Below are 23,051 nucleotides of genomic sequence, written 5' to 3'. Positions count from 1 at the left end.
TTTTGCTTCCAGTCACTAGTTTAAAGTCTCATTTCTAATGTCATAATATTCTTTTTGGAAAATGATGGTCCCATTTATTTAAAAAAGGACCATAAAGTCGTGCATGTTCTGAGGGGCGTGGCTACCGTTACAGTCTATGAACGGGATCCCCCACCCACTCGAGTCAAAATAAAAACCAACGAAGAAGAAGGGGGAAGTCCCGCCTCGTTGTCTGGGCCAGCCAATGGGCCAGCTGGCCTGAACTGGGCCAAAACGGATCTAGAAAGATGGCGACTTCCATTGCAAGGACTGACAGGCTTCATTTTACGTTCACGTTAGACCCGCGGAACGCTTTGTCCATATTTTTTACAGTCTATGACACAGACACACACACATGCACACACATACATGCACTTACACACGCACGCATGCACACATGCATGCACATGCACACGCGCGCGCACACACACACACACACACACACACACACACACACACACACACACGCACACACACACTGCTGTGGAAGAACGTAGTGCCGCCCGTACTTGCAGAGCCAAAGGCTTCCACCTCATGTTCTTCAGAAGAGCAGGAGTTGAAGTGAGTGTACTCTGTGGCCGCTTCTTCAGAGTCAAAGTGACACCTGCAGGGTCCCCACGCAACGAGTTCACCAAGTTCTTCAACTGCCAGCCCACCTGGCACACACAAAAACAAAGCAGAAGCATCCGGACATTGGAATCATTATGAGTAAGCTTTCATTGAATCATGCTTGTACCGATATTTGTTATCCTCTCTAATGACAAGTCCTGATGTCCAAGAGTTATCTAAACTCGTATTCCATCCACTTTTGGAAAGATTTCTTGCTTAGCACTTTGTATTTCATTCCTGGTTCCACGCACGTACGCACGCACGCACGCACACACACGCGCAAGCGCACACGCACACACACACACACACACACACACACACACACACACACACACACACACACACACACACACACACACACACACACACACACACACACACACACACACAGTCGCACACACACACTGGATTAAAATATATTTACCACCGTCTGATGGTTGACCTGGATAACTTCATCCCCAGCGTGGATCTTCTTACATCGATCAGCCAAAGACTGATGGATTGACAGGCATAGATTTAAAACATATACGGTGTAGGTCCAGCCATGTGTACTGTATTCACAATGTTTAATTGATGTTTATACCGTCATTATACTGAGTGAGAGTGGTACACCAAACCCCACGCATTGTGAGAAGGGTCAGAGTGGCTTAACCCATTCTGACCTGAGATCAGATTCATACGAGGTTTCCACTGGACACACACCGGTCTGATTAACCCATTCTGACCTGAGATCAGATTCTAAAAATGTGAGTCGTTCTTCGGATTTTTCAAAAATAGCAGACCTACAAGCTCGTAGCGCGCCACTCGTCACATTTTTTATGTTGAGCAGTGAGCACTATGTGATAAGTTTCTTTGAAGCAATACATACCGTATTTATATCAGTTAATTCGTTCAATGGAGTCAATTGGATGAGTCATCAATGTCACAAAACAACCAGTAGCCAGTAGAGTGGTGTTTACAAAGGTTGTCGTTTGGTCATGTTGAAAATCTGATTGTTTTCTTTATAGCTTCTGTGCTTTTGATATAAATATCAATTAACGCAATGGTGTAATTTTTAAAATACTTAAAAAAGCATCCGTTCTTTTGATACCCCTAGTTGACAAAGACATATCATCATCATACTATAATTCAGCGAATGTCTGAATGTCACTGACAGCGCGTTATCTCATCATTGACTGCATGAATCACTCCCACTTGACACTTGACACATTCATGATTAATAATGAATATATTAGTGAATAAAAACAGCCGTTTACAGCCGTTTATCCGTGGTCTATCTCCGACCGAGCCACACTATTAGCACACATCTCTCCATGCCAAAAAGAACCTGCACGCTCCCAGAAACCGGCTAGGCTACTTTTTACAGACGCAACTGTCATATTTACTGTACAAATATTGTTTTTACATCACCACACGATGGGCAATGCGCCCGGGCGCAGTACCCCCCACGGCCACAAGAGGGGGGCAAATATCTCACAACGGGTAAGGGCTAGTAGGTATAATAAAATAGCCAACTTACTCCTTCCGTAGTTCCTGTGATCACATGCAGACCATCATAAGTTGATTTGATATACATGCCCTGTAGACAAACAGTAAGAATATTTACAATTACAATCACATTTTTAAGGGAATACATACTTAACGTTCATGCTGGTCCACGGTGGGGTCAAACTGGTTCCTACTTTGCATTCCATTAAATAATCGGCCCTTTGGCTGATCAGTGTGTGCGGCCACTCCTTTGTCTTTTTAAGACTTATCTTTCTAGTCAAATTGTCTTACCAATAGCAATTGTTTTCAGCTGCTTGAATGACAACAAAATGTCTACGTTCTCTACGAATGACAAGAACATGTTTGGACAGTAGTCCGCTTAAAATATTTTAAATCAATTCCACCGTGATTGGCATCCCACAGTACCAGTACCACTTCTGATTCGTTAAACCTCACTCCTCTGGCAGTACGTTCAATCAGATTAAAACAAAAACTGCTTGACCTAGTATGATGCAGAGCCCAAGACTCAAAGCTTTCAGTTAAAAGAGTAAATGGGGCTTTGAGTGCATCACAAATAAACAGGTACAGTATGAGTACACACTCGTGCATGCGCACGCACACACACACACACCCACACACACGCGCGCGCACACACACACACACACACACACACACACACACACACACACACACACACACACACACACACACACACACACAGTGGCAGTCTCTAAGATGAGTCTAAAAGGTTTATTTTTAGGCCACTTGGCCTAGTGTCCTGTGCAGGTTTTATTGAACGGATGAGAGAACTTCCATGCCCCTACGTGCGTGGATGTGGGGGTGGGGCAACCACTGTATAGCCCCAGGCGAGATACAGTACTTATGTCCATTTGTAGGTCCATGTTCAGATGGAGGAGTCTCACAAAGGGACGATGATTATATAGTAAGTGCCTTCTCACTTAAAGGAGAATTCCATGCTAGAAGGCTTTCCTACCTTTATTTGTAGTTGTTACAGTATGTCCCCACCAAAGAGGTCCAGGTGTTGTTTTGTGCAAAAGCGCTAATATTGAATTGAATTGCATTGAATTGAAATGGGGCATTGGGGTGTTGTGCTAATTCGCTTATTTCCATCGCTCAAAAATCAACTTCTTTTGTATTATACTGTATCCTCTCTTCATAATGTAAATAGTATCCCAAGCGGCACACTTTACTACTTATTTTGATGGAAATAAGCGAATTAGCACAAAAACGTAACAACTACAAATAAAGGTAAGAAAGCCTTCTAGCATGGAATTCTCCTTTAAGTGACACATTTAAGTGTTGTTTATCTATATATGGCTACATATGATGTAGCCATATATCATTTCTAATGTTAATTTCTAATTTTGCCCAACTGGGGGCGGCGTTACATTGAGGTCCCTAAACTACTGGATGATACAATTTCCAGTAAGTTCAAGCATGAGACAATTGTATTAGTTATTGTATCAATAATGAATGACCAATAACCAGACCTAATCAAACTAATAAACTAATTATTAGTACAACATATTACTGTAGTTTAAGACATGCAGTATATTACTGTAGTTTAAGACATGCAGTATATGAATTCAAACATGCTAGAAGACAATGTCACAGTACTATTTTAAGCCACATTGAAGCCGACAGAGGCAGACATTATAGGTCGTTTTTAAGGAGGTATTTCACTTTCACTTCTACCTCTACACAAAAAAACCCCACCCACATTGCTGTGACAGGAATTTATCATAGCAATGTGGGTGGGTGTTTTTGTGTGTGCGCCTGGCAACATATTGTCCATGTCAATTCCTTGGCATTTAACATTGTACGTACTGTACATGCTGCTTGTACACTGGCATACAGAAAAACCTGAGGGTTTGCAAACCCTCAGAGTTAATTGAATAATGTGGTGTGAAATGCACTATAGAATCCTAAATGGCGTCTTATTAACTATGAGAGATAAACTGTCTCTGTGATGTACGGTAAGATGTGTGTAAAGGGCCTTTGAAACGGGAAGCGAGGAACGCAGGCGTTGTTGCCTGACAGGTCTCCTCCAGGTCTGCTCAAGAGGGGGGGCGCGACAACGCAAGCGTGGGAAAAAAAGCTAAACAGAATCCAGGTCTAGTGATGAGTCGCGGGGGGGGGGGGGGGGTAACGTGTGCACGTAACGAGCACGCGCGCAACAAATTCACGGGGACCGCGCTCGCGTAAAAATACGCTTGCGTTGTCGCACACCGCGACTTCTCCGCGCAAAAAAAACACAGGTCTCGTTGAAAATGAACTATCGCTTCACGTTTGAAAGGCCCTTGTTGTGACTGGATGAATTAGAGGTCAAGGGTGAACGGGGGGTGGGGGGGGGGGTCCTACCAGTCCCTCGGTGGATTTGATGTTGGCTAACTGCACCACCTCCAGATGGGCTGCTTGTGACACCATGGGGTCCGACGACAGAGAGATGATGTGGTCACACACTCCCGAAAGAGTATTACACTGAGAAGGAAAGGAGCGCAGGCAGGCACTGTCGTCAGAGTTCTGTCACGGTGCATTTGCAGGATTTGTTTTGCATTATAATAATGCACAAAGTGAAAGTGGAATAAAGTAAAGCGACTGACTCACCACATGGAGAATTTTGTTTTCCGTCTCATACACAGAGCAATCCTGCAGTAAATATAGAGAGAATATGATTATGATCAAATACAGAATATTATGACTTACGTTTTGCTAAATGTATACACTCTCAGAGTTGGAAATGGATACATGAACACTGAGGATTTTACTGTGAAGCTATTAATAGTATTTGAAATACTGTGTGTGGGTTTTACTAAACCTCCAATATGCTCAAACCATGCATGCACAAACAACACAAATGAGTCACCAATGCAGAGGTCCATCTCTCACTCTGCCTCTGCATCCATGCTGTCAACTCCTACCTTTATCTTTCACATTCTCATGTATATGTCATTGTAAGACCATCTTAGACTAATCCTCACTTCAAACTGTTTCTTTATGCTTATGCGGTATAGATTATAGTTGTCAGCATGCACAGACTGTCGCCGGACGACAAGCGCTATGACTCTATTATGTGACTATATGTCATCCTGTGGTCGCCTATGTTATGATATTTTCCAACCTATGAACATTTGACAACTGTGGACTGACATGTTGAACATTGCTTGTAAATGCTTGTATGCTTGATTATTACCATTTGGATGCTTCTCTCTATCTATCTCTTTGCAACTGTAACGCTCTCTGAATCCGAACTAAAGATCCAACTTGAGTGATATACTATACTTCCGGTGTCAGCGTGTCCAATTCTTCCAAGGTTATTTCAACTACTATTTTCCATAGTGTTGAATATTTTCATCTCTTGGTTAAAGGTTTTTAAACTACGGTAAATTGACTAAGGTTGGGTTTCTGGTGTGTCAAAGCCATCATTTTACATCTGTCAGACATGGAATGCATAATATAGCAACTGTTACCGTAATGTATGTTGTAGCTTCTCGCTGACAGGTTTACATTCAGTTCGAAACTGGATCTCTAACCAACTTGACTTTAGAACATTTGGAATATCACATCCATGATACAGTAGTACCAGCCAAGCAATTTCACTGGACAAGACCACTTCCATGAGTACAACAATACTGGGACCTTTTACTGTGAATCTAGTTAATATTTATTATTTACATACCTACGGTATAGTGGGGGCTGACTGTTAGGTCCTTAGCAACATTTTTGATGAGGCCCTTATGGAACTATATTTGTTGGCAGAGCAGTATAACTTTCTCGAAGTGAAAACCAGCACTCACGGAACTCTCGTTTTGAGGCACCTTTAATTATTCTTTTAATCAGTTTGACATAGCATGCCGCAGAGCAGCTGTACAACGAAAGCGCTTCGGCGCTCAAGCCTTCATCAGCGTTGGCTATCTCGATACCGTGCCAGCTGATTAAAATAATAATTAAAGGTGCCTTAAATCGAGAGTTCCGTGAGTGCTGGTTTTCTCTTTGAGAAATGTTCCTGTAACGTTATGCTGTAAAGTTACTTAGTTACCCGACTACCGGTAAAGACGCTCAGAGTGTATAAAAGCAACAGTATTACCCTGATAAAGAGCAGTATAACCACAAACCTATAACAAACTGTCTTCAGTTCTTTGATCAATAATTTGTCATAGAATTGTCCTAACGCATTCAATGTTGCGCTTATGACCAAAATCACAGTTAGGGCCGATTCATACTCCTATTTTAGAGCCGAATAAAAGTCGGTTCGGCTCTGTAGAGCCTACAATTTGACGTCATTTGAGGTTCGGGGGGGGGGGGGGGGGGGGGGGGGCGGGTACCGTCCTAAAGTCGGCTCTTCGGTGCTACTGAAATTTTCTGACGAGCCGAAATCATTTCGGCACTACAGCGCCGAAACAGCGGTAAAATAGGAGTATGAATCGGCCCTTACAGTAACAGCACCCACTCTTGTGCAATATTGCTTAAATGAGAAACATTTGAGTCTTAACCACATGCTTGGGTTGTGTCTTACTGGGTTTCTTTTTTACCTGTTGAACAATTGTAGTGAGCTCAAGACACAGCTGGATCACATTATTTCTTGTAATGGAGTAGTCTGCCACGGCAGCAAATGGGGACCTGAAAAAGAAGTAACATCTGGAATTAACCATTAGATCATTCTTAATTTTAGCCCAATTCATTGTTAAATGTACCCCATGTACAATGCAGTGCAATATTCCCTAAGAACCAATATTCTCATGCTGTTTACATAATAACACTCTTACATTACTACTGCAATTGACTACAGTAGCCAGTAGGCCTATATTTAACGCAGTGTTAAAGCAGTGTTGTATGATGCAATGTTTTTGAGCATTCTTTGAACACATAATCCCAGATAACTCACGGAAGGGAAATATTTAATTTGTCTGATTTTAGTTTTTCTTCATTTCAGAGTACAGTACGCTAGTCTTTATACAAATCTTAAGACCAAACGTGAGAGAAGAGAAGTATAGTCAAAATGACACCACCAACCGCTACTACGACAAAACAACGTGTGTCTGTTTGTGCAGGCACACACAAATGTGTATAATTATTACATATATATCATCATATTCGTTTTTTAATTAGGTATTCCATGCATTATTTTGCAAAACTCACCTATCCAGCCAAGCCAACAGGCTCTTGGCCGCCGCGATGAGGTCCACCACGGAGGTGAGGAAGTCATTGGGTAACTTGCGGGTGGCACGGCCATCGTAATGGCCGCTGCGCCGCCTCCCTGTGATGAAGTTCTGCAGGTTCTTGGCAGAGGCATGGAGTTTGTGTGACAGTGTCTTCAGATTTTCAGTCTCTAGACCGTAGTTCTAAAGGACAGTCAGGGGAGGTTCACGTTGATTAACATTATTATTAATTTTTTTTACAACTTTTCAGCATTGACCTATACTCACATGGCAGCCATCTCGCTCTCATATCATAGTCGGGGGGTTAATTGGGGTTAAAATTAAGAGCAAAAGAGGCACTGTGTGAATAATTATGTTCAATTGCATTCCATTTAACATCTTTATTTGCATTCACATTCAACAAGAGATTCTTCAATACGGACCAAAGTAGATGCACAAACTTGGAAAACTAAACAACAAGTGCTTCAGGATACAGATCACGGGAAGCATCGCCTCCTCCATATATGGCGACTGCCAATTATCGCAGACACTGAACAGAATTTTGCCAATGCCTGATCAGCTCTCGGCTTGGGCATGCCTGCAATCTGCAGGCCCCTCACTACTGATTTATGGACATTACCGAGGCTTCCAAATATGAACACAAGTAGGTTACATTTGTAACCAAGCTGTGCGAGACACCCCAGGTGAATAGGGAAAAAAAAGTTAAATAATAGCTATCACAATGAAACTTCTCCAGTTGATTACTTATATTAAAACTAAGATTCTTTGTATTACAAGTTTTCTGAAATGATATGTTTAAATATGCAAATTAGGCATTATATGCGCTAATTTGCATACATTTCGGGGCGATAAATCTGAAGATCGGATAAAGCCAGGTTCAAAATTATCATTTAATTTTGTTGACACATTAGAGACAAAGAAAATTACACATGGTATTTTTGATATCTCTAATATCTCGCCATGTTTTTAGGTATAAAACGTGATGTAAATCAGGCTGTGAATGTAAATGTCTGCGGAATATAGTTATGAATAAGACTGGAACGTTTGGTGTATGTGAGTTCAACTGAAGTGGAGATTCTTTGTCCCAGGTATGAGGAAAACTCATTTTGAGAAAACGGCCTTTAAAGATTTGTATTCCAAAACGTTTTATTTGAAGCCACTATTTTGAGACAAAATATCTCATCCAAACCTTGGCAACAACATATAATGGCATATATCATTGGAAAGGTCTGGACCTCGACTCGAGCTGACTGTGGTCTGATCCAAATATGGTCACTTCCTTTGTACCAACAACCAATCATGAAAATAGAGATGGTGGATTTTCACCCAGAAAAACGAGCTGTCATTGGCTAAAATACGTTTAGGAAGCAAAATAGCAAAAAAAAAATAATCATGAATTCACCTGTAGTGTCTCGCCTTAAGAGGGGTGCGCACGCTTTTCCGACATACCATAAGACCAACATGGGGAAAACGATCGGATTAAGGTTGGCGAACATGTGTTAAGGTTGGCAAACATGCACTGCTCCGTGCTTGCGGTTATGGTTAGGTTAGCTAGGGTTTGAGGTAGGTTGTCGTTAGCCTGGCTAATAAGCCAGACCGAATCAGCCATTGGCAAAAAAGATATTCCGCGACAGTGTTGTGTGATATTAGTCTGGCTTCTTATTATTAGCCAGGCTAGGTTGTCGTTGTCGGACCAATAGTATGTTGAAACTAAAGCCTGTACCCCCTTAACCCATTCTGACCGGGCACCCATTTTGGTGTTGGCATCATGTTATGCTTTAGCTATTGAAAAATAGCAGATCTACAAGCTCATAGCGCGCCACCGAGTGGCGCGCTACGAGCTTGTAGGTCTGCTATTTTTGAAAAATTCGAAGAACGACTGACATTTTTAGAATCTGATCTCAGGTCAGAATGGGTTAATCAGACCAGTGTGTGTCCCGTGGAAACCTAGTATGAATCTGATCTCAGGTCAGAATGGGTTAAGATGCTGGTACTTAAGCACCTTGGTAAGGAAGCCTCTTCCAGACTGTGTGTCAAATGTACATCAGTACATGCCACTTCCAAAATGAAACACGCACGCACGTCGCACGCACACACAAACAAACAAAATCAGAGTAAACGCATCGAAACCAACCCACCCGAAGGTCCTATACTCGTATGAGAAATGTGAGGATCAAATCCACTGACCCATCCACCCATCCACCCCCACTGCCCTCCAGCTGTCACTTTGCATGTCTGGGAATAACCAGAGCACTCATTACCCATAATGCCACGCTGCACGTGCAGCCCTGTGGGCGTCTGTCATGACAGAGTTGTGGGGGGCAGGAGGGTGAGTAATCATTTAATACAGCCATGCCAGAGAGAATTCAAACTAAAAAAATCCCAGGTTACATAAGGGGCTTTGAGACCAAGGCAAAAGCTTACCCTGCTATAGCTATATATGGAGGATGAGCGGGCTTTGAATTCAGACATTCATTTAACATCTGTAACCTCTGTCCACTAAACCAATTCTCAATCCAGTCTCTCCTTATATCTGCGTTTTCTTTACATTCTGTGCCATCAGCAGTATCTTGTAAAACATGTCTGTCTATTTGTAACTGTAATCATTCCTTGAGGTGGCGTAAATGTGTTTGTGTGTGACTTGGCGGAGATTATTCCAAAGCGACGTACGTACCACAAATGGTTGCAAACATTTGCGGTCGGATAGCGCTAGCCAAAAGAGAACCCCGTGAAAAGTGGTTGTATGAAATGATCGAGGTTTTGAATGAATGGCTATTTTGTGGATGCCATTCCCTTGTCTGGTTCCCAGGCCACTTCACATGCTTCAAACATTCTACATAGTACCATAAGCTGCCATAGCGGGAGACGGACAGACTCACCAGCCGTGTTTGATTTCGTCGACCAAAACTAAGATGAAAAATGTTCAATCGACTACCTTTTGTCACTGACGAAAACTAAATGGAAACTAAATGAAAACTAAGCTATGGTGACTAAAACTATAAGACTAAATATTCGGACAATTTCGTCAACAAATAAAAACTATACTAAAATGTTAGGAAGGGACTAGTGGACAAGAGATCCAGTAGGAGTCCTTTTACACTTGGTCGCATGCTGAAAATAGCCGATCTACATTACAAGCTCACAGCGTGTCGCGCTGCGACGCGTTGTGAGCTTGCAGATCGGCTATTTTCAGCAAGTGTAGAAACAAATTACGGCATCAAGGCCCAGCAAAATACATTTCCGTCGACTAAATCAACTGTAGATCTAGTCGACTAAAATCTCATGATATTTAGTCGACTGAAACTAGACTAACACTAAACTAAAAATGTGAGAATGAAAACTATTGAAGAGGCTATATGACTAAAACTAAAATCACTGCTCACCAGAGCACACAGCAGGTCCACGGCCTCCAGTATGAGCTCCTGATGGCCGATCCTGGACACCCCGAGGTCCTCCAGCTCCTGGTGGGTGATTCGGAGTAGCTGGTCCCCTCCGACCTTCTCCCTCTCAAAGGTTGCAATGTACTGCTGCAGGCAATCATCTAGACCTGTGGGCCGGGGAAGAAGATGTTAGGAACATAGTATATAGAATGCAGATGATACATCGATGGTTTTGTATAACAAACATATACTTCTTTGGCTTCTTGTTTGTCATTAGGCTTTCTGAGCCTATTCATAATTTGTTCTTGTCATATACTTTCCCTTTGTTAAGTCATACTGGCAGTCGAGAAACGTATACTTTCTTCACTCCACACGGGGAGAGCTACCTGTACTGCCGGTTAAATTGTCGCAGGGCAGATAGTGAAAGGTAGATTTGTAGATTTGACTGATAAATATTGTGCACGCTTTTGTCCAGTGGTGTACTGTACACTACAGTGTCTAGTCAATATGAATTTTAGTGACATATTGTTGACTGTTGTTGAGGGGTTCTATAAGGGACCCCAGGGAAATCAGTCAATATCACGTCAGAATCAGTTTAAACACTTGAACCCTAACCCATAGGCTATTTGCAAGAGAAAGTTTTGAAAAACAAACATATTTGGAATATCTTTTGAAACATTTTCACAACCCATAATTATGTTGCATTCATTCAGCTTCCCATTATATAGTCACTGTCAGGCATAAATGTTCATCTCCATATTTCATCTGTTTTTTTGTTCTTTGTTAGATCTACAAGCACACAACTTCAATGTACAAGTACACTTGTTTCTGCAAACATTTGAAATCGTTTCTTGAACATTTTACACTAATGACATCGTGCCCAAAATAGGGACACCAGGGAAAGTGATTAAAGTCTCTCTGTGGGCTAAAGCAGCTGTTCCCAAAGTGGGGTCCGGGGACCCCCAGGGGTCCTTGAGGGAGTTTCAGGGGGTCCCCAGCTAGGTGATAATTTGGAACCAAATGTCTGTAACTCTGAGAGTGTGCACTCTCAGAGAGTGTTTGAGAGTGTACACTCTCAGAGTTAAATGAACATTGATTTTACACAAAAAATTGGGGTCCCAGAGATAGAAGTGCCATTAAAATGGGGGTCTGTAGATTAATATGCATGTCAAACTGGGGGTCCTTGAAGTTTAACGGGTTGAGAATCACTGCAAGAGCCGTAAAAATCTTCTCCTATGGAGGGTCCCTGGAATATATTTTCAAATGGGGGTCCGCGGGCTAATTAGTGTCCATATGGGGGTCCTTGACATGAAAAGGTTTAGGAACCACTGGGCTAAAGTGTGTGGCCTTACCTGAACTTACCCTAACCTTCTTTGCCATATTTTACTATCTTGAAAAACATTTTAAAATAGTTCAAGTAGCTGACCTACATCGACAAGTCGTGAGCTTGTAGATCAGCTATTTGAACTATTTTAAAATGTTTTTCAAAATACCGGTAGTAAAAAATAGGTTTATATTAGGTATAAGGGATAACCCCACCTTGACAGCAATATGAAGGTTCCATAATGTCTGTTTATTTTCCTATTAAAGCAAGTCTTTCAGAAATGCATGTCTAAAATATGGCTTTGTTTATTTAACCGATTAAGACCTGAGGCCAATTCTACGAATGCCTTCTAAATCAGTCATTCTCAAACAACGTAAAGGCGGAACGCCATCTGAACATGTTTGGTGCCACGGACCCCCAGGAGAGAAGATTTGTGCATTTTCTGAAGATTATATACAGCTTTTGTCCCCACACGTCTCAATATTTGCCATTGACAATGACAGGAGAAATTAGGTCAAATGTCCACCAAATATGGCGTAAAACTTGTCCCCACGTGTCTCAATATTTGCCATTGACAATGAAAGGAGAGATTAGGTCAAATGTCCGCCAAATATAACAAATTATAAAATATATATTAAATATATATTAAAATGTTGTATGACGACAAGAGCGCCCCTCACTTCACGCGGGTGTGATTTCTTTAATACATTAAAAAAAATAGCAGATGTACAAAGCTACAAGCTTGTGTCACTGTCTGCACGAAGTAATGCGCTGTGAGCTTGTATACATCTGCTGTACATCGATGTTAAGCTCCACACTACGCACATTACTGTCTTGCACAAGATGTTCTATGTGAGCAACCTTTGGCTTACAGTAGCTGACCCCTCCAACCCCCGCTGGCTAAACCCTCTGGTCCCCATTGTCGTGAATGCACACACACACACACACACACACACAACCACGCTGACACTCAGACAGTTAAAAACACACAACCACGCTGACACTCAGACAGTTAAAAACACACAACCACTCAGACAGTTGATTGAGAGCGGTGGCCCACAGAATGCTCAATGGCCCACTGGTGCAGTAGTAAATATATCTTTTTTTTAAGATATATTTTTGGGCCTTTTCTGCCTTTATTGGATAGTATACTAGTGTACTGTACACTACACTATAGTACTAATACTAACTATACTAACTGTAGTGACTACAGTTAGTATGGTCACCATACTATGGTGACAGGAAATGGGGAGAGATGGGTCGTCGGGATTGGGAATCGAACCCGCGACACACTGTCAGGCTGACTTAGCAGCCTATAGGTGGCCGGACCGCTACACTAGCCGCCCGGGCCCTTAAGTTGATATTGATGGCATTATTTAAGAGTGGATCTAAAACACACTTATGAAAGATGTTATGCACTATTTGCAATTGGAAAAGATTCATCCCTTCATTGACTATTTCAATAGGTGCACGCCAACGCCTCCTACACAATAGATGACATAATCGTGTTTTTTCTTTACTTCTTTATTCATTTCGAAAGAAAAATGTCAGTAATTCAGTTGATATACAACAACTTGTTGGGAAAGTTTGAGAGCAAGAGTGTCTGTCCTGTTGTCTTTGTTTTGTTTGTCTGTTAACATCTGTCACTGTTTAACTGTTTTTTCTTGTTTATCACATTTATATACCTTTTTTGTTTTGTATTGTATTTGGAACATTTACACTACCTGTCACTATTATTTTATTCGTTTTATATTACTTCATTACTCATTATCTGTCAATGATATTCTGAAGTTATGTCATATATACAAAATGCCTAATAAAAACAGTATTAAAGCATTTGCAAATAAATCGTCATCATACTCCCCCCCCCCCCCCCCCCACACACACACACACACACACACACACACACCTGTACATCTGTAGTACCCTATAGACCTTCATGTAATAGTTTTTTTGCAGAGGAAACTAAATACACAGGTTTGTTTATTTTAATACGTTAATCCAAATCCGTGCTAATTACATGGTATTAGTGAAATGAAGGAATACAAATAAAACATCACACTGCTTTATAATGTGATGCAAAATGAAAATGGAAATACCAACAAATTAAAATGTGAATGCTTTGTGAATCTTGTTTCTTTCCTTTTCCTGCAGTTCATCTAAACCAACAACTAAAATATTATTTAAGATTCATAGACAAAAACAATATATTCAAAACTCACAGTTTTTTAGAACTGTCCACAGTTCTTAAAAAAAAAAGATCAAGTCTAATTATTTTTTTCTTTGACAAAGTACCAGTTTTATCTGATTTGTGCTGATGACATCATGGACTAGTCTAGTACTCCTGGTGAATACCAAACGAGTCGCCCCTTTACCAACTCGCCACCGGGCGTACAGCCGGCGGAACTGTGCAGCCTTGTATTCCAAAGTAACCTAAGCAAAATTATGCTTAAAAAGGTTACACCTAACCTTATTCCTAACCTTAACCTCAGTGAAACTAGGCCAAAACCTAACCCTATTCCTAAACTTAACCCCAGTAAAACTATGCCTATAACCCTAAACTTATTTCTAACCTTATTCTCAGTAAAACAAAATAAAGAATACAAGAACCGCGGCACCGAGCGGTCGGCGTGAGGTCGGTGGGGAAAGAACTCGAAGGGCGAGATGGTTTAGGGGCGACCGTACCTGATACCAGCCTGGACATCCTACATATACTGTACAGTCTACAACACTAACAGTGTAGAAAGGTGGAACCATACTCTCTCTATACACGCACTCTTTCAAGTTAATCTCTTTCTATTTCTCTCTCATCCACCACTCCTTGATCATCACCCCTCTTTTATGGCTCTACTGCAAAGACAAACTGTGGTTCCTTCATCACACATACATTCAATTCAATCTCATTGTATAATTGGGCCTAAACCTAATCAGGCATTCAGCTCAAGTTTATAGCTGGCAGCAAAATGATGGAGAGGAAACACGGGGAGTTTCATGGCTTTGCATAACATTTAAAGGCTTAACTAATCAGCCTCTTTACTAAGTTAATTGAGACTCATTATGTCAGTGAAGAATTCTCCATGTTACCATAGAAACCATGAAGTAGGGTCTTGGCATATAGTGTCCTTGACTACGGGATAAAATAAACAAATAAGTAAAGAGACATGATGATACCCGCACTCCCTCAAAAAAGGATAATTGTAATATTTTAAAGGCATATATTACACTTTTCTACCTAGTGAGAAATGAAGAGCAAAGTGGAAGAGGAACACAGTGAATAATTGGACACAGGAAAGGTTTTACAAAACATATTTTGCCCATCCACACTGTTAGACACAGCAGATGTTTCTAAATATGTTCACTTTGTGCCATAGTATTTATAAGATTGCACATTACATATATTGTTGCTGTTACTTTGTATCTCCATATTTCAACTTTTAGTTTTTCACCTGTAAATGAATGCCCTACTTTGTCATATGACTGTGTGTGTTGTGAAAAATAAGTGAAAAGGGCAGATGTACAAGGTCACGAACGGATCGCATCGTGCAACACAAGCTTGTAGTTCTGCTTTCTCTGGTTTTGAAATTTGTTGAGACTGACAGTGAAAGTTGTTAAGACTGTCTGGAAGTTTTTTAAATATTTAATAAATGAAAAGTATTAACAAGAGCTTGAGACTAAACTAAACCAGTAAGACACCTGAGTCCGTCTTACTGTAGCCTGGCTAAAGCCAGGCTAGTCTTACTGGTCTTACTGGTTACTCCCTTTAGGGCTGTGTCTAATTTTCGCCGGCTGCGGGGCGCGGCTGCACCAATAACTTTGGGGCAGTCCCGTCAAGAGTTTAAATGGACGGGTATCAGTCAAAAGGGAGACATCGAAGAGGAAGGATGGATGGGGAAGGATCAACATATGGAATGTTCTGACATATATATATATTCATATACTAATATTGATGACATCAGGCATCTCCATTATATGGGCTTACGGTAATTGCGACAGCAGGTCGCATTTACTACTGACTGATACGATCTCTGATTTACTATCATCCCTGATGATGTCATAGTGATGTCACGAGACCTATGTCATAGTGATGTCACGAGACCTGGACACAATATATGGGGGCTTTCCCCATATATAGAGATTGTGAGTGCCGTGCCGTGACAAAAAAACGCAAAGGTTTCATAGTTAGCAATAACTACATTGGATCCATTGGGTTAGGGTTAGGGTTTCATTTCCTGAAAAGTAATACTTTAGGACAATACCACGCAACAGCGACAATATACCGAATGTACAATTTACACAGATAAACTGCACTTGATATAATGAACACAATCGAATCATCGCTGAATCTCTTCTTAGTTCGCAGTGTGCGAACAGGGATTATTAATGGTCACAGAACACCAGCAGGGTGACAGGGAAGGTCACAAGGACGGTGGCCCTATTTGGCCTCCAGTGACACCACTGGGTCATATGCTAATAAAGAAACTTCTGAATGCTAATGTCCAGACCCGGGTCATTAGCATTCAGCACACCCCTCACTGTATTATGTTTTCCCCCCTTCTTACCTCCTTTACGATGATTTCCTGTTTTTGGCTATATATTTGTTGTACGTCGTCTCTAAATGTTATGATGAATTGAAAACGGTGGACCCTCTTGTAAACAAGTGTATAATGCTTTACGGTGTCGTCCACTCACAGTTGACAGTTTTCGTATTGAGTTGTGCTTGAAATGTACTGTAATTCTGCAAACTGTTAATAGACACTTCCATCAATCAATCAATCAATCAATCAATCAATCAAAGGTCCCCAGGAACTATAAGAATGGAAGGGAGACTGTAAACCAAATCCATCCTCTTCTCCCAGTCCCTAAATGCCGATCTATCCTTCACTTTAAATTACCATTACCGGACTCTGGATGCGAGAATTGTCTCTGCTCCACTTGTCACATGTGGGCCACTGAAGAACCCCCCCCCCCGCCCCCTCATAACCACACTCTCTTCATCATCCTATAGGCTACATCTCTTACTCACACAATTTCCTTCACCGAATCAATATTAGATTGCGTATTAATATTAACCACCGTGTTAACTGTTAATGTCTCTCTTTATTTCCCTCTGCACATCAGGTCTATGCCTTCTCATTAGACTGACAGCAAGTCTCCAATTACACTTACGCTTGTCAAATATTGTAACTGCTGACATGTTCACAGAAATGTGCAGAGAAAATAGCAAGACTCAGTCCTCTTGTAATAGAAAATGTTAACTAACAGTTATCTAAGACTGTTACAAAAGGAGTGGAAATTGAGTTGTGTACCGAGATCCTTACAGGTCCAATTTTACATTTTTAGAGTTATAAAGTCAATGCAGGACTTTACAGTATAGGGATATAGACTAGTTAGGCTACTGTACTGTACTATGGTAATGTGTCCATGAATAAGCTGATATGCACGGACAATGGCCTACAAAAACCATTACAAACTTAACAAAATAGTTACACTTCTACAGAAACACACACTCACACCAAGAAAAGGTTTGAGATATGAATATATATCTATATGTATATATAAATATCATCATCAAATCATATCTCACTATCTTCAAGTATTAATTTCATCCTTTCATCATTGATTTTCTTTACCTGGAGTCATAAATCAGAGGTTGACATTTATGAATTTAAATCGGTTTGCAATTTTTGTTTTCCTGTAACAAATATGTATAAAATATCCATGTAATTTGCAATATGCAATCATTTGGTGTGATGATTTGTTCATGTGAACGTGATAATAGCTAGTTAAAAAATAATCTTAATATATAATATAATCTTATATAGATAATATGATGGTAAAGTGATGGTCATCTTATAAATACATTAAATGGTATGGCCTAATTGGCCTTGTATTATACAGTATGTAGCCTACAACTCTGAATCCAATAATGTTTGATATGTGCACATATGAACACAAATAATAGAATATGATAAGTTTCAGAACATAAGCTTCAGTAGCCATAGGCTCATGGAAGGAACTTACTAAGTGGTGCTTCTTATGATAACTGCATTTCTGAAGTGCTTCTGATAGCACACAGAACATGGGGTAATCTAATGTCATCAGTTTTAACTCACATGTTAATGTGACATGATTGTTCATTATTTTAAAAAAAAACACACACAATTATAATGCTCTGATCATCAACATCTTCCTCTTACTCAGAACTTATGGTTAGGCTACTTCGCCAATGCATGTGGCCTAATCCTATGTGTTGTTAACTTTAATTATTATCTTACAGTTGAATATCTGATTCTGACACAAAAAGGGTAAATGTAGAATCATCTATTCTAATATGTCACCCCTGATCACATGCTTTAGGCTACAGTTGTTTAACCGTTTCACTGCCTCAAGAGAAACTATAGCTTTGTATTGGGCCTATATAATTTCCAAATCAGCAGTGATTTACAGCAGGTGTTTCAGTACAGCTATAATATAAATGTCTGAGGCTAGAGCCGGCACCGATTCGTTGCTGGCTCCCCGCCCGGTACAATTCATTGTAGCAGGTTTGGTGCTAATTTCTATCAGTTTTATGCAATGATCGCCTACCTTTCATCCAGTCTACCACTTGACTTGAGCTCCACTTGCTCACAGGCTCCATGACCAGTGCCATTGGATAAGTTTGTTCTTGTCTTGCCTGACAATAGGATCGCTCCTCCAACCCCCCCACCCCCCAAATCCCAGCGCGCACAATTCTCTTCAACTGGGATTGTCGTGAGAAGAAGTAGCCTATAGCCTCACTAACAGCGGGTCCCCAAACATCCAGAATGTCGCTTGGATCAGCTTGAGTTGGGCCAACCACCAACCAGATTGTTGTCGCACATTCCTATGGTTGTGGTTTGTTTGCTGGAACAAGCTCTTTTGTCATTCACGTCATGCTACTGCTTCGTTGTTGATATGTTGGGTTGTCAGTGTGGTGGGTGGGCAGCGCTACCGGGCTGCATGCGTGAGCCGTTTGCAATTGATCACAAACAATCCAGAGAGAAGGCGAAGAGAAGACATCCCTACCTCACGCGCCCGGGAAAGATTTGCTTCGCCTCTAAAAACCTGCACGAACAACAGAGACACGAAGCCATCGCCGCCTCTCCTCTGAGCTTCCCAGCCTGTTTATCTCGACACATCACACGAACGTTAAGGCTGAGGCTCTCTCCTCCTAATCTCCCTCCTCCTCCTCCATTCACTCTCTCTCCTTCTCTCCCTTTCCTTTGTCGCTGCTCATGCCTCCATCAAACAAAGCTCAGTGTAGCGGAATCGACAGGCGCTAAAGGAACAAGGATGCTGACATGGTCTGGTCCCCACTTATTTCCCATCCTCCTCCGACAAACATCTGATCTGATGCGTTGTCCAGTCCAGAAACAAGATGCTATCTCACAGCACCTGGCTGGCTATATAGTAGCTATAATAGAAAATAAGCAATAATGTCTTTTAGGCTATACCAATTACGAATCAATTTCACTATTGAGAGTATAAGGTTACTCTCTCTGGTAATTCATCATTTTTGGCTTTTTGCACTAACTTTTGAGAAAGCGCATACCATACGCCCGTGGCCTGTGCTGCTGTAGCCTATAGCCGTGCCCCTTTCGGGACCCTCAAAAAGTGACTCATCCTTTCCAATAAATAGTTTTAGATTGCAGTCCATCATCCATGCATGCAACAATGTAGAAAATAAATGTTGAGCATTTTTCTATTTTTATATGCCTATTATTGTAACTAATTAACTTTAATAGTAGGCTAAAATGCAAAGGAACTCGACTTGCAATTATTTGCTAATCTCGCAAAGTGGCGTCTGTAAACATACAGTATAGGCCTACAGTAGGGCTTAACATTGATTCAACCCCCATGGGGTTATTAGTGTTGCTATAGACTAATACACTCAGCATAATCAATTTACTCCTACACCTGATGAAAGTTTATAATGAAATAGGCAAATCAATTCAGTATTTATATAGGCCTATCTTAAGTTAAATGTGCCATATCTGGATGTTATATTAAAAGGCAGATGAGACCTACATCTCCCAGGGTGGTGCAGGTGGTACAGGTGGTATATTTCAACCATATACTAAAGCCATATACTATAGCCTATAATAATAATAATAATAATAATAAAACTTTATTTGTATAGCACCTTTCATGACATGAAATGCAGCTCAAAGTGCTTTACAGAGAAATGGAGGATAAAAGAAAAGCATGGCAACAACATTAAAAACAAGCAGTAATGCAGTGAGGACATGAATAACAAAAAATAAAAAAATAAAAGATCAATTAAAAGCAATGTTGTAGAAGTGGGTCTTGAGCTGAGCTTTAAAAATGTCTACAGAGGCTGCCTGACGAAGGTACAGTGGGAGCTTGTTCCATACCGACGGCCCGTAGAAGCAAAAAGCTGCTTCCCCGTGTTTTTTAGTTGCCATTTTTTTTTGGCAAAGCGAGCAGGCCGGCAGTGGAAGACCTTAGGGGGCGGTTTGGGACATATTTAGGCAGGCAGTCATGTAGGTAGGAAGGTGCGAGACCATTGAGAGCTTTATAGACAAGTAAAAGAATTTTAAAATCAATCCTAAAAACAACCGGAAGCCAGTGCAGTGATGCCAAAACTGGAGTAATATGTTCTCTCATCTTAGTTCTAGTTAAAACTCTGGCTGCTGCATTTTGGACAAGTTGTAGTCTGTCAGTTGTTTTCTTAGGCAGTCCTGAAAAGAGTGCATTGCAGTAGTCAAGCCGAGAAAAAACAAAGGCGTGGATTAGCGTTTTTGCATCGTCCAAGGACAAATAGGCTCTGATTCGTGCAATATTTCTAAGGTGAAAAAAGGCAATCTTGGTAACATGATTAATGTGTGAATTGAAATTCAATTCAGAATCAATAATAACCCCCAGGTTCTTTACTTTACTGTTACTTTCTACAGTCAGGTTACCAAGTCTGCTTATTATTGATTCTTTCTGCTCACTAGAACCGATTATGAGAACTTCTGTCTTATCCTCGTTTAGCTTGAGAAAGTTCTCACTCATCCAACATTTGATGCTAGACAGACAGGTCAACAGCGGGTCTAAAGCACAGGGATCATCTGGAGCCACAGAAAGATAAAGTTGGGTATCATCAGCATAGAAATGAAAATTGACTCCGTGGTTGGTAATGAGTTCGCCCAATGGCAGTATGTACAAGGAGAAAAGCAGAGGGCCAAGAATCGAGCCCTGTGGAATACCAGAGCTGATGTCGTGTTTGTCTGAGTCAAACTCGGCTAGATTGACAAAGTAACTTCTGTTTGATAGGTAGGAGGAAAACCAGGACAGGGCCGTACCAGACAGGCCTATCCAGTGTTCCAGACGCTGTATTAAAATTGAATGATCAATCGTGTCAAATGCAGCCGTTAGATCTAGGAGTAGGAGAACAGATACATGTTTCTTGTCAGCAGACACCCTAAGATCATTAATTACTTTTACAAGTGCTGTTTCTGTGCTGTGACCTTTCCTAAAGCCAGATTGGAATTTGTTGTGCACATTATTGTTCTGTAGAAACACATCCAATTGATGAAAGATGCATTTTTCTAAAACCTTGCCCAGAAAGGGTAGATTTGAAATGGGTCGATAGTTACCCAAAACAGAGGGATCAAGATTGTGTTTCTTGAGTAGGGGCCTAACTACAGCAGTCTTCAGTGAGTCTGGGAAGACACCTGATTGTAGAGAGCTGTTTACAATTTTTAGGATATCTCCAATCACACTGTCCAAGACCTCTTTGAGAAAGGTGGTGGGAATTTTATCCAATGAACAGGAGGATGATGTCATCTGTGATATGGTTTTGCGGAGTTCATCTTCATCAATTGCGCAGAACGTTAATAGGCTCCCCCTGGAGAGATCTACTCTGGGACCATTAGCTGCTGTTTGAGGGTTTGCGCTAGCAGCAGCACCATTCATAATATCAGCTCTAATGTTAAAGATTTTGTTATCAAAAAAGCATGCAAACTCATTACACTTAGCTTTAGAGGCCGGGAATGACTGCTTGTAGGACTGGGGGGGGTTTAAAAGTCGTTCAATGGTAGAGAATAGGACTCTGGCATTTTTCTTGTTCTCATTAATAATGCCAGAGAAATATGCCTGCCTTGCTAGACGCAAGGCTTTGTTATAGGCGACTGTTGACTTTTTAAGAATCTCTAGGTGGATGGTGAGTTTCTTTTTTCTCCACGCTCGCTCAGCTCTACGACATTCTTGCTTCAGTGAGCGTGTATGCTCATTTATCCAGGGTGTTATTCTGGTGTTATGTTTCTTTTTTGTTTTCAAAGGAGCCACTATATCAAGAGCTGACTCTAGTTTAAGATTAAAAATTTGAACCATATCATTTACTGGGGGGGTATCGGGCAGGGGGGGCCCCAGATGACGAGAGAACTCGTCGGCTGCAGAAGAGCTGCAGAGAGCTGCAGAATAGCCTACTACTGTGTCTCTATGTGGATAAACATGTTTCTATCTTTAATCTGACTATATGATGACATAATCCATCACGATCAGGCACGGACGGATTATATAGGCCTAATGCATTGGGCCAGTGCCCTTAGCTATAGCAGTGGTTCCCAAAGTGGGGTCTTGGGACCCCCAGGGGTCCTTTAGGGAGTCCCAGCCGGGTCCCCAGAACCAAATGAACCCTTATGGGTCTGTAACTCATGAGAGTGTATACAAATGGAACCAAACGGACCTGTTTGATTTGTACACTCTCAGAGTTATAAATGAACATTGATTTTACAGTATGAATTGGGGGTCCCAGAGATAGAAATGCCATTCAATGGGGGTCCGTAGACTAATGCATGTCAAACTGGGGGGTCCTTGAAATTGAGAATCACCGCTAGAGCCGTAAAAATGTTCTCTTATGGGGGTCCCTGGCATATGTTTTTAAATGGGGGTTTGCGGGCTATAAGTGTCAATGTGGGGGTCCGTGACCTGAAAAGGTTTGGGAACCACACTGCCATAGAGGGCTGTCAACAATATTATAGAACTATAGGCCTATATGTATAGAGCATAATTGGGCCGCGTATAGGG

At 41.2% G+C, this 23,051-nt stretch overlaps 1 protein-coding gene across 1 annotated transcript in view; it reads right to left on the bottom strand.

Moving 5' to 3' along the window:
* Positions 1 to 18,648, bottom strand: part of LOC308326624 (connector enhancer of kinase suppressor of ras 2-like) — a gene marked incomplete at both ends in the record, with an annotated part of 36,886 nt that extends 18,238 nt beyond the window's left edge. The window contains 9 exons of the mRNA XM_080779589.1: positions 528 to 674; positions 1,052 to 1,120; positions 2,147 to 2,206; positions 4,498 to 4,617; positions 4,744 to 4,785; positions 6,669 to 6,774; positions 7,276 to 7,478; positions 10,679 to 10,842; positions 18,585 to 18,648. Coding sequence (XP_080635715.1) covers positions 528 to 674; positions 1,052 to 1,120; positions 2,147 to 2,206; positions 4,498 to 4,617; positions 4,744 to 4,785; positions 6,669 to 6,774; positions 7,276 to 7,478; positions 10,679 to 10,842; positions 18,585 to 18,648 — 975 coding nt within the window. The remainder of the gene's footprint in view (positions 1 to 527; positions 675 to 1,051; positions 1,121 to 2,146; positions 2,207 to 4,497; positions 4,618 to 4,743; positions 4,786 to 6,668; positions 6,775 to 7,275; positions 7,479 to 10,678; positions 10,843 to 18,584) is intronic.
* Between the last annotated feature and the right edge of the window lie 4,403 nt (positions 18,649 to 23,051).

This window comes from Protomyctophum bolini, assembly GCF_963924005.1.
Source record: "Protomyctophum bolini genome assembly, chromosome: 13".
NCBI classification, from domain to species: domain Eukaryota; kingdom Metazoa; phylum Chordata; class Actinopteri; order Myctophiformes; family Myctophidae; genus Protomyctophum; species Protomyctophum bolini.
This window is presented reverse-complemented; position numbering and strand designations above follow the sequence as displayed.